This window comes from Melopsittacus undulatus, chromosome 1 (assembly GCF_012275295.1).
Source record: "Melopsittacus undulatus isolate bMelUnd1 chromosome 1, bMelUnd1.mat.Z, whole genome shotgun sequence".
NCBI classification, from domain to species: Eukaryota; Metazoa; Chordata; class Aves; order Psittaciformes; family Psittaculidae; genus Melopsittacus; species Melopsittacus undulatus.
In genome coordinates, this window is record NC_047527.1 from 123,275,769 (window position 1) to 123,289,022 (window position 13,254).

The 13,254-nt window shown below is 39.4% G+C and overlaps 1 protein-coding gene across 2 annotated transcripts in view; it reads right to left on the reverse strand.

The window, feature by feature from the left end:
• The window catches only part of SLC25A13 (solute carrier family 25 member 13), a 100,158-nt gene that overhangs the window by 40,994 nt on the left and 45,910 nt on the right, over positions 1-13,254 (reverse strand). For both annotated transcript variants that reach the window (XM_034062477.1, XM_005152906.3), the window contains exons 5-6: positions 7,921-8,060; positions 1,160-1,306 (exon numbers count right to left, since the gene is read on the reverse strand). In XM_034062477.1, coding sequence (XP_033918368.1) covers positions 1,160-1,306; positions 7,921-8,060 — 287 coding nt within the window. The remainder of the gene's footprint in view (positions 1-1,159; positions 1,307-7,920; positions 8,061-13,254) is intronic.

Genomic DNA, 13,254 nt, shown 5'->3' on the forward strand with positions numbered 1-13,254 from the left:
ACATATTCTGAAAAGGTCAAATGAAACATTTAAATTCACAGGCATTTCAAGACATGGAAAACCAGCAGCAAGCTCTCAGGCTTACATTGGGCAGTGAAACAAAATGGGAACAATAAGATTCAAACAGTTATTCATTCTCAAATGAGAACTGAGGCTAAACCTTTATTTTAAAAGTGGTGTTGGGTCTGCACACAAAAAAATTATTGGGTCAATTCCCTATTTAAAGTATAAGATCGGTGATGAAAGATATATCTGAAAAAATGCATAAGTTTGCCAAAATGTAATTGACCTTAAGGGAGAATCAAAAATCTTATCTCATATTTTGTGAGAGAGCATATGATCCAGTAAATCTGATAACAAGACTGAGGAGAGAACAGAGGAAGAAAGTATCAGATCTCATTGTCAGTCCCCGAGTCTTCTGGCTATGCTTTCTGCTGTATATGTCTTCCAATATTCTGTCCAGGCATTGCAGTTCTCATCACATCACACATCTCCCTGGAATTCTCCCTTGCAAGTCAAAGCAGAACAGATTTCTTTAAACCTGGATATGGCCAGACAGTGGATTACTTGGAAAGTGCTGCTACAAGTTCCCAAGATTAGCAACTGTTGCCAAAATCAAATGTACCTCTTTTTCTTCCAGTGAAACTGCAGAATTGCAGTATTTAATTTGGTTTATGCAGTTCAAGCTGAAAAAAACGTACACTCAACTGTAACAACTATCAGTCAATACACAGTGAATGTCCTTTGGTGATGTTCCAGTTTATACACTGTCCCAGGGTCTCAGAAATTACTCTCAGGAGCTTAGAACTGACATTACAAAGCAGGACCTTTGAGGATGACTTCCTAAGTGGGATGCAATGGCATTTTGACATATTTGACAGTTTCCTATGATGGAATGGCTGGAAATAGTCAGGCAAACTACATTAGTAGGCCATTATTTTTCGGTCCATCTACATGTTTTGTCCTTTGTCACAGCAGACCAGGAACATTGAGGATACATATTCCACAATAAGGGTTAATTTTCATATGTGTAGATAGTAACTGCTAAACTTAAACCCATGCATCCGTAAATGAGACTATGTGCCACATACAGTGGCTGAGGTACATAAAAAAGGAATCCCACATCTGTATGCCAAGTTGGAATACCAGAACTACTCACAGCTACTAGGCATTCTTCTACAAATGGTGTGAGCATGTGTGGCCGGATGGTGACCATAATGTCCCTGAAGTCCATAGCTGTGACTCTTCCAGCCTGAGCATTGTCTCTCTGCATGAAAGCTTGTTTAGCATGTTCTAACTGTATCTCCTGAAAACACACGGGGGAAAAAAAAAGTTAGTTTCAAAATCATCACCTTAATAGTTAGATTTTATATTCCTGAAAGATACATCATACATAACAAAACACAACTACATGCAATCTCATTTTAATTGGATATTGTATGCGTAACTTTCAGACTTTCCTGTCAGTGGCATATTCTGTCATTGAGCTCAGTATCTAGGACAACTATCGTGATTTCTTTGTTGTCTGGACATTAGATCATGCAATTTAACTGAGAAATAGAGGACATGTATCAACACACCAGTGCAGGTAATCCCCACTCATGAACATTAAAGTGTTCCATGATGTGCATTATACAGTTTATTGCATGAGTCACAGCAGGTCAAAATACTTTCTGTAAAAGCATTTGCTACTCCCTGAATGAGGACAATGCAATCATCAGAGATTTCCACGTAGACACCCACTAATCTTGAAAGCATTCCCTCAAAAGCATCCTCAGCATCCTCATTTAAAACATAAAGTTATTTGTCTACAAAAGACACCAGCAGTTTAATTTAGAACTCCTTGTATTGTGACTGATTAAAGATCAGTTCTCAATATTTCAGCAGTAGTAACAGGCAGAGATCAATCATAAGCATTATCTGATGCAACCACCTGATAATCTCATTTTGTAATTCAAATGTACCCCTGTGAGAAGAGGGAAGAAAAAAGGCATTTAATCTCTCAAAACTGTATCTTTTTCTACTGTGGCCTTCACCTTTTCTTCATAAATTACTGTTAAGACTGCTTTCTTTTTATTTTTCATTTAAAAGGAACAATCCTGCACAGATAGTAACTTGATAATGCATGTAGGTCTTTTGTTCAGTCCTACAGGTTTGCAAAAAGCAGAAATAACTTTTGGTGATGATGTGGTTAGACTTTCCAATCTATATTTCTCTGCTGAATGAAGGAAAACAAATCATTGCCTTGTCTTCCCTTTACATTTCAAAGCTTATAAAAACTTCACAGAAATACAGTTCTTAGTCTGAGTATATCCTCATAATCAAATCAGTTATTCAGAAAATGGAATCAGAGCAGAAGTATGTCAGCAATCCTAAGCAAGTCCTGCAGTGTATCATGACACTATCTGTTATTTCCATTATATTTGCAAATACATGCTTTAGAAATCATATTAAGCCAAGACTCAGGCTAGTCAAGAATCACCAGCACAATGTATTCACATATAAGTTGGTATTTATCTCACAGCAGCATCCAAGGGAATCGAGAGTGGAGGGTAAAGGCAAATAAAGCCGGTGTAGGATTACACCTGCCAGAGGCCTGCAGACACCATTCCTCCTTCTGCTCATTCAGCTCATGCCGAAGCCATGGGTGCACAGTTTTTTTCATTTCAGCCTCCTGACCTCTGCAATTTTAATCCTAATTTCTAACTAAAACACTGTACCCTGACCTGAAGGGCATGATGAAAACCTCCCAATATATTAGGCAGAAGGAGGAAAGGGGTGGCGAGGAAAGGACTGAATAATGTTTCAAAACTGCATTTCACTCCAGAATTATTTTTTTGATGAGAAATGCTTGCGGGGGTCATAATTTGAAGTGTTACCATTTCAGTTCTGTCATGTTTCCTTTACATTACAGCCCCCTACATGGAGGTGTTACAATTCAGCAGTAATTCACTGTGGCTGGATGCAGCCATGTAAGCTTATGTTTCACTCCAATTGTGACTGTAATTTCAACAGAAATTTGGAAGTGAGCAATTTTGGGAGGTCTGTGATGGGAAGAGCACGTGAAGACAGAAACACTTTGTTGGCCTGAGGTAGGCAGCTACTCGGAAGGCAGAGAACTCTGAAAGGAATCAGGTACGGTAACTCTTGTATTCTTAAACACTCACACCTGGCAGGTGGAAACATATGAACAAATAACAATGAAGTTTTTCATTCAGTGGCAGCATCGCCAAATAAAAATATAAATTTAATTTAGCAGAAGGATTATCTGTGAAACTGTGAAAATTGCTTTATTCTCTCATTTTGTTTTAACCACTAAAACTGCTGGCAGTATTGTGCTGCCAGAATCCAGCACTAAAACGCAGTGGAAAACCTGGACACCACTTGCAGGAGTCCCATCTGTTCCCATCTGTGTATACCCATCAGCAAGTTTGGAGGTGCATATACCTCTGGTGGGACCCTGGCTGACAGTGATGTCTCAGCCTCAGAGAAAAGCAGGGCTCACGTTCCAGAGAGACATGTTAAGTGCATGTTTCTTGTCATCACCAGCTAATTGCCAAAAGGCTGTTAGTACTACAGCTGAGTACAAGCCAAAATAACCCATCCCCTCCTTGCTAATGTGATTCCTTTCAATCTTCTTCATACATGTGGAACCAATAGAGAGAAGAATTACCCCACTTGGTTAAACACATGGTCAAGGACTCAGCGCTGCCATTTGCCCATGTTTGTGTCAGCTAGGAAAGAGTCACTTAGCTGTAGATAGGAGGCAAGACAAAACTCTGAATAAGATGACGGTCAATCTTCTGGAGCTCCCTCTTTGTACCTCCTCCTTAGTACAGAAATTAAACTGCTTATGCATACTGCAAATAGATAGAGAAGATTCATCCCACCTTCTCAGAAACAGAGGGTCTTTTTAGGCTATAGTTATTTTGAGCTGTGCTATGCATTTTCCAGTGCACCAAGCATAAAAAAGCACGGGGACCTTCAATCACATGGTTTTCCCAAATTATGGCAGCAATATGGCATACAAGACCATGAGGACCATTACATGGTAACATGCTCAGTCTCAAAACTAGATTTCACCTATAAAGTCTGTCACAGAAAAAAGACACGACATTTCTCTAATCGCTGTACATTGCATGACAATGTAATAAACTCCTGAAGTGTTTAACTCAAAAGAAAGGCTATCTAATTCCCTCAGTCTCCAAGTGTGAAAGACATCTCACAGCATGACTAACTACATTTCAAAATGAGGCTCACTAGCTACTAGCAGTTTATCAAGGAAATCTTTATGAGATCTTCTAACATTGCCTAGTCTGTCTATACGAAGCTAATATAGAAAATACCACCTTAAAAATAAACAAAAAAACAAGAAAGCAAGTTGTGGTGTTCAGAGATGTTACTTGACTTGCAATAATGTTTATATTTTCACCTATTTCAGTCCAATATTGTTTACCTAGACAGAATAAGATTTAAAGAAATACAAGCTTCGTTGCAATACAAATTACACATTCTAAAGAATCTTCTCCAATTAGAGTTTCTATAAACGTAGATATACTTGGAAAACAAGCTTCTCCCTTGATGCTGGAAGTCCAGAATTCCCCCAGGAAAGTAAGACTTTGTTAAAAATTAATTTGCACATCATGGCAGGCATGCTGGCACCACAATTTTCATTAAATTATTTCCTATCTAGAGATTTTAGCTCAGCTTTCACTTACAGCTCATTAAAAGCTTCTTTACTTTCCCCTTAGAAATATATGTTTGGGTTCCATCCCAGTGGATCCACAAGGTATCAGATACAGCACAATCCTTTCCATTGGAGTAGATCCTGGGGTTCAATTACAAAGAGTACTACTTCATCAACTAATATTTTGGACACAAATGAATTCCCAGACAATGCAGAAATGGATTTACCAGTCCCACATATAAGCATATGTTAAAATTTATCCTGCAGAATAAATTTTACATGCTGAGAAAGGGGCCAGTGTTGCTGTTTGTGAGGCAGACTTGCCATTTAAGTGATGATGGAACATGGCCATATCCAAACAGATATAATTGTGATGGATATATAGTGGAGATATATGAGCTAATTTTAAACTAGCAAAATGAGAAGGAGGGTAAACAACACAGCTTGAGCTCTGGGCTGATGCAAATAGATTGTTAACTGTATTAAAGCCAAGCAGTTTGGAGGCTATACTTTTGGGCATCTCTGTTACTGTAGACAAAAAAAATTTGCTGGTAGGATATAAATATTCAAAATCCCATATAAACTCTTCTTACTTAAAGCCAGAAGAGTTCCATCTTGTGTGTGGATAAAATATACTACTGTTATTTTCCATGTACCTTCAGCTTTGCCAGAAGTGATGATTAGCCCAAATGCTGCAACAGATAATGAATATGTAAAAACTTTGTGTGGCATAATAGGACCCAACGTGAATGAATTTGAATCTAGCTGGATTATTTCATTAAAAGTTGCAAATTGCATTGTACTTACAAAGCAGTACCTGAAGCGCCTTACAGAACCATCTGGTTCATGTTAAGTGCAATGTAAAGAGCATTCACACATCAGGAATGCAGAAAGGTAATTTGGTAGCCACTGTGGTCTCCTGCTGTCTAAGGTCCAAGGTCTAGACATCAGACCAAGGAGGCTGACTCATGCACAGGCAGAATGTCAGAAGGAAAGGCTGAGTACCAAAGGTTACAGAGCTTAAAGGAAGATTTCTGTGCCTGAGAACATTAACTCTACAGTTTGTGCTGAGTGTCATTTCTGTGCCCAAGCCTCAGTATCTGTAACACACTGCTGCAAGGCAAAAATCAGCAGGGAAACTTGGGTGCATCAAAGATTTACAGTTCTAGAAAGTGGATAAACAGATGTACCCAATTACAGTGACAGACTGAGCATCCTAACAGATTGTACTGATAGCAGACAGCTTCAGCAGTCTCAGGACAATCCACTTATGGGAAAGTTCTTGCTGTCTGCACCAATGGTGAGAGCATTTTTATTAGGAGCCTTAGAACTTTTCCTGAATGTATTTCACCTCTCTAGAGGACACCCAGAATCATCAGTCTGATTCTCCAGATTTATGTTCTTCCTCCTTCTATAGATCATCACCAAAAGAGCTGCCTGGCTCATGAGGACCACTGATGTGCTTCAGCATCCTTTATTCTCCAAGACAACTAGCTAAGATTCACTTCTGCAGTAGAGCCAATTAAAAAAAAAAACAAAAAACAAAACAAAAAACAAAGAAAAAGAGGCAGGAGCAAGACACACCAAAACCAAATACGATTCTCCCCAGAATAAGATCACATCCAAGAAAAGTCATTTAAGACAAGGAAAGAGGGACACCCCTCCACAGGATGAGAAAGCCTAGTAGTTAGGACTCATGTCCAAAATTAGGAAACTCCTGTCTCAGCTCTTGCTTTTCCTAATTAAAAAAAAAAAAAAAAACAAAAAACAAAACAAACATGAAAGAACCCAAAGACACAAAGAAAGAACTCAATCTTTCACAGGCCAAGCCATGAGGTTACAGGCTCTTTGAGGTCTGTGGCTCTAATCCCTTTCACTGTTTCCACCCCCCCCTTTTCTTTGTGAAAAACTGTCCTTCTTTTCACTCTGGATTTTATTTCAGATTTTCCTCAGATCTCTAAACAGACAGACACATGAGGCAAATAGGAGTGGTACTGTTAAAACTGTGATTTTAATCCACCAAAATCAGGATACATAACCAGAGCTTATTCTGTTATTGCAAGGAGATCCTAGAACACCAGAACATGTAGCCAGAGGCATTTTTCCTAATCTAGTAACACATTTGGGTTTTTTTTTATCCAAAACTGGTTCTAGTTCACTATTCTGCCACAAAACTGGTTTATACTTCAGCTACTTAGGAGTTACAATAGTCAATACAAAACCTAAGGGAATACAGTTTAATCATGTGATACCTGACGTCCTCTTCATACCAAGTTAATTAGGCTCTGTTCTACAAAGTCAATTTGAAACATTTGTCTCAATAGCATTATCTTAATTATTCCTCATCAAAATGATACCACCTCCTACTGTGAACTAACATACTTGTGTAAACAAGAGAAAAAGAAACCTTGCAGTCTTGAAGCAGGTTTCCATTTTAAAACTCTCTAGTGTAAATACTAATACAAGCAGTAAGTATTCAGAAGGAATACAAATAAGAAACTCACGTGTTTCATCACTTCAAGAATCACTTTTTCTACTGAAGACTATTTTTATAGTATTGCTGAAATGCAGATAAACTATTTTTTTATTAGCACAATATTTTACATTCTGTAGCAAAGAACCCCAACATATAAATAGCCAAGAATTCCTTGCAAAAGCAAGACAGTATTTTATTCTCTATATACTACAAGCAAGGCTAAGTAGCATTTCTCTGAGATACTCTTCATTCAAAAAAGGTCAAAAGTAAAGAAGTATGTGTAAAGGGCTTGCAGCAAAGCATCTCTAATGGATACCACTGAAGTAAACACATTTGGTAAACATGCTGCTTACAGACAGAACTATTTCTTAATACCAGTCTGATAACTGGGTCCAAAATGTTCAGTACTGTCATGTAACGTTTGAATAATGGATTTAAATATACAGGAGATTTTCAGAATTAGAGGTCTAGGTTTTTAATTTCATGTCTGTTTACACAACACTGTAGAAAAGATCACCTCCTGCACACAGCTGCCAAAAACAAAGCAGAAGAAAAAACCCAGCTAGCCTGAATCAGCAGTTTTATCATAAGCATACTGTATTTAACAACACACTATTATCCAGCACTCTGACTGTAAAAGACTACACTTGGTCTACCTTTTAACTTTCCTACCAGCGTGGTACTTAGCAGGTTTGAAACAGTTTCATTCCTACATGCTTCTTATTACTCTTGACATACTGTATTGTATTAGACCCACCAGTAAAAACTGGGTGAACTCTGGGTATGTTAGGTGTCTTTTTCTATCCTTTCCAAAATGCAGCTGTACGAACTCTGAATTCCAGTTAAAAGGAATGTGCTGATGAATCGTTGTCTGGCCAAAAACTTGCTTAGCATCCTCTGGGAAGAAAAGAAAAATGTTAATTTAATAATGAAATAAAATAACCACAAAAGACAAGCATATAAACAAATATGACATTTTCTAGCAGGAAAGTAAATACTGTTCACATAAATAAATAACATACCGTAAAGCAAACCTAATTTTTTTGTTTACCAAAGTCATCATAAAGTTTTGAACACCCTCACAGTTTCTGAATAAACCTTTTATTTGTGAATTTTATACTCAAAGTATTTGCTTAGAAGAGACTAGATATTTGAAGTTTCCAATTCAAGCAAGAAAAGACTAAAATTAAAAGTCAGCTTATAGAAACAAGACTAAAGTTAACCAATTTCCAGCATAATCTTTTCAAGCTGCTAACAATGAAAGTTCTGTGTGACTATAATTCAGGCTGCTGTACTATTCCCAGAGTTTTCCACATTCAAAGAAATCAACTACAAAAATACCAGCATTTCAAGATCTGCTTTTCTGTAGTTGGAGCAGTGACATGCAGGACAGGTAATGGGGGGACATGGCAGGCAGGAACACAAACTTATCACCACCTCCAGCACTAAGCAAAATGTAACCCTAGATCTCTGGTACAAGGAGAGAAGCAACGCAACAAGTTTGTTTAATCTCAACAAAATGCAAGCTTCATAGTTTACTAATCATAACTGGACAACAGTCTGGCAGAGGTTCTGGTAACACATGGCATTTTTGGTAAAGAAACAACTACCTGAAACACACCAAGTTGAACAATCATTAATAAGTACCATACATTGCTGGAACTGGATAGTACATATTTTAATAAATGGAAACAGCAACAAGACCTGAGGAAGTACCTGTCTCACACACCAGTGCCCACTTCAATGTAACAGTCTGTCTTGGCCAAAAATACAGAGCAAAGGTATCTTCTGAAGACAGGGCTCCCAACTGCTATAAGCCTTCCTAATTGCTGTACAATTCTCCAGCAATGCCAGCCAAGAGCCAGATCTTGTCTCCTGCTAGTTCCTGCGGGCTCAGAGAGATGGTTCCCAGGGCACACTCCCTACCTACAGGCAGGGCCAGGAGCTGGTCTCCTGCTCCCTTCACACTTTGTGGAATAAAGACCAGAAGCCCAAACCCCAAGCTCTTGTCTGTCTCTGTGAGCAACAGAGCTGGAAGCCAGTTCCCAAGCATGGCTGGTGCCTGGGGTCAAAGATATCATGGGAGCTTTGTGCCTGCCTGTGTTCAGAACAAGCTGGGAGCCACCTTGCTGGAGCCAGCCTCTGCCTAGCAGGCAGGCCTGGGAGCCTTCCAGCTCACCCCACCGCCACAAGTGAGGGTGGAAGCCAACTCCTTGGGGCCATGAGGTCCCGTCTCCTGCATAAGCTGAGTTCTGGCTTCTGGTTCAGGCCATGCCAGCCAGGCACAGCAGCTCTGCTGACCTGGGGAGACCCAGCCAGGGTGGAATTCCCACTTTTAGACAAGGAAGTAGGAAAACTGAGAGCAGGGTGGCATGGCCAAGAGCTGGGAAGATGTCAGGAAGTACCTTAGTGAATGAAGGATAAAGACATAGGAAAAAATGGTCCCAAGGTGGTGAAAGGGGTAAGTGTTCTTCTGCACAGACCCAAAAACACTGCAGCTTGGGTACAGCCACCAGCACAGCTTGTTCTAAAGCAAGGGGGGCTTCACAGAAGGAGCAGAGATGATACTGCAGACCTCTTCCCATCCCTCAACACAGTCAGTAATTTCATCTTTAAAAACATAGCCCCCACTGATCCCAAGGAATTAGTGGTGAAAAGACAACTTGGATTTAATTTACAAAGACTAACCCCAGTTAACACCAAATTCATAAAATTCAGAACTTCAAGTCCTAATGTCCTATGAGAATTTTCTCCAAGCACATCAGTGCTCCCAGGACAGCATTGTTCATTCATGTCTTCATGCTCCATCACAGCTGGCTTGGATCTTGTCTGCCAGCATTTTCCAGAAGCAAAATTCTCCTCTCAAGGCAAAAAGGAGATAAAGCCAACTGGTTCAGGGTGAGGTCCTGTCCCTCTACTGAGTCTTGTATTTAGCATGCTTCCCAGTGACACAGCTCAAGGCTCCTTGTCACATGTCACTGGAGATAACCTTTATGCAGTTTCTGCTTTCTGCCAGACTTCCTTCAAAGGAGGCAACCACCATGAAGAAGACAAGCTTGTCTTACACACAAATGGGAGAAAATAAAGGCTGCCTCCTCCTGGTTTCTCCAGAGGAAAGAAGATATTCCCAAGATAAATCTGGTACCTGTCTCTTGCACAGAAATCAGATGCTCATAGGTTTCTTTACCTTTCATCCCACCTCCACAACTTCCCCAGAGAAAGATACTGATATTACTTGGATGAGATTAGGAACGATTCACTGTTTACTAAAATCTATGTTTGGTTTGACTCCATATCTGTCTTTTTGAAAGAGAAAAGGTACTTTCTTACTTGATGAAAGAAATAGGAAAATCTTAGTTAGCTAGTATAAAAGCAGCCTCAAATTCCTTTTGATCAAGGCAGGCTCCTCACAATATTCAATTGTTAGCATATGAAAGGTATGGAGTGTCATCTGATTGTACCTCTGTAATTTTATTTTAGCTCCTTATCATACACTAGCTATCTTGAAGGAACAAATGCATCTCGACCCCCAACTCTGTGCTTTGTAAACCCTCCTTAGTTGGGGCCCAAAAGAAAAATTCCAGTTCATGAAAATCAAATATCAAGAAGTGAAAAGAATGGCAATTTCAGAATATCAAGACAAAATATGATGTTTAATTTTTGGTATTACAAATAGTAAAAGAACTCATAGCAATGATACTTAAAACCTTATCCAGCCAGCTATAAATACAGTAAAGTCTATATCCAGGGCATTTGCATTCCCTTGTCTATTTTAGAGATTAAAAAGCACATGCACGCCTCAGAAGTTCATGTAAGTACAAATACCCCTCTGAACAGTTCAAGCAGAGATGTACACTTAATTTTTGCTATGAGTTGGAAATGCAGGCCACCCCATTAGTACAGATATTTCACACAACAGTAAGAGAACTCCCTATACTACTTGATCTTCTCAAAATCATACTGTTTATTGATGTCAGTATGACTTGGTAACTAAGATGTTTTTCTGACAAAGTGCATGCTGGATTAGACAGTGCAGGCAGCTGACTGGAAGACTATTTATTGTGCTTCTACTGATTCTTTGATGGCATGAGACAAGGTATCCTGTATGCCACTGTCTTTTTACACACAGAATCATAGAACAGTTAGGGTTGGAAAGGACCTTAAGATAATTTAGTTCCAACCCCCCTGCCATGGGCAGGGACACCTCACACTAACCCAGGCCACCCAAGGCTTCATACAACCTGGTCTTGAACACTGCCAGGGATGGAGCATTCACAACCTCCCTGGGCAACCCATTCCAGTACCTCACCACCGTCACAGTAAAGAATTTCTTCCTTATATCCAATCTAAACCTCTGCTGTTTTAAGTTTCAACCCGTAACCCCTTGTCCTATCACTACAGTCCCTAATGAATAGTCCCTCCCCAGCATCCCTGTAGGCCCCCTTCAGATACTGGAAGGCTGCTATGAGGTCTCCATGCAGCCTTCTCTTCTCCAGGCTGAACAGCTCCAACTTTCTCAGCCTGTCTTAATACAGGAGGTGCTCCAGTCCCCTGATCATCCTCATGGCCCTCCTCTGGACTTGTTCTAACAGTTCCATGTCCTTTTTATGTCGAGGGCACCAGAACTGCACACAATACTCCAAGTGGGGTCATACCCTGTACTTTCTTTTTGCAACTATTAACGGTTCACAAACTCCTACACATGCTCAGTGGACAGTGTTTTTCTTCTTTCCTTGTTAGGTCTCATCACCCATTCATCTACCACAATGTCACTGACTCAGTCTCACCTGTAGTCAGATTGACAGATTCAGACATTAAAGATCATTTTAGCTTGTGATTTAACCATCAAAAGGTATTCAATTATGTACTTAAATTCACTCCAAGATATTGTTCAGCTCTAGCAGTATCATCTCCTAATTGTCTAAGTCCAATATTAAAATCGAAAATGGACAATTTTAAAATGCAGTTTTGCTTTAAACCTGCAGCTGAAGTTCCACAGCTACCCACAAGTCACTGAACTAAACACAGTAAAACAGAGAAGCAGCAATGTTCTTCAGCAGACAGGAGTTACTTTGTTTGCTTAGACCTTTTTTTAAAGGAACATGTTTCACAGTTACAGAATAATTTGTGACAAAAAGGACACCTGGATGCAATCTGGTCCAACCTACTGCCAAAGAAGGTCCAACCAGGTCAGGCTGCTTAGGGCCATGGCCATCTAAGGCTTGAGTATCTGCAACAATAGATTGCACAACCTCTCTGGGCAACTGTGGTTTGATCCTAAACTGGTATTTAATCAAAATACCTGATCTAGTTGAAGATGTCCCTGTTCACAGCAGGGAGGTAGGACTAGATAAGGCTTAGATGACCTTCGAAGGTCCCTTCCAACCCAAAATATACTATGATTCAATAAAATGGAAGCTTCTGAATCCACATTAAAATGCTAATGTTTCAGGTTTAGTTTTAAAGAGACAAAATGTTAATGCTCCAGCGTCTGAAGCCATAAGAGCACAAGATCAAAATCTAGCAAAAGATATAACCATTTTTGTGTTGCACTGTTTGAACCAGAGCTGTTGGAAAGCAAAACAAACAACAGGCTGAAGACTTTAAATATTAATTGTTATAAATCCATGCTGTCATTTCTGTCAATCTTTAAAAACTTAAACTCTGAAACTCAATTTTAAAATAAATTGCAAGGTTCTAAACCAAATAATTGTTTGTGTTGTGCTACCTCTAATTAAGAAACAGGTACCTTGTCATTGGTTTCTGATCCCTGTACAAAAAAGTTGTTCCATTTTCCCTCCAGGTGAACTGCCTGCTGGTTCACAGTGGAGGTATTTGGTCTTTGGAGTCCTGGGGACTTTCTTCTTTCCACTGTACTGACTGCTTATACTTAAATGCTTACTGTACAAACAAGTATACTGCATTCACATTTCCATGATGTGATTAAAAATTATAATAGAAATAATGCTTTGGAGACAAAATACTTCAGAAATACTTAGAAATAAAATGCTTTGGAAAAACTACAGGCACTCTTGACCCAAGAAAGACCATCAGTATTCCCCAAGTAAGAATTAACTATTTGGAAACTTGA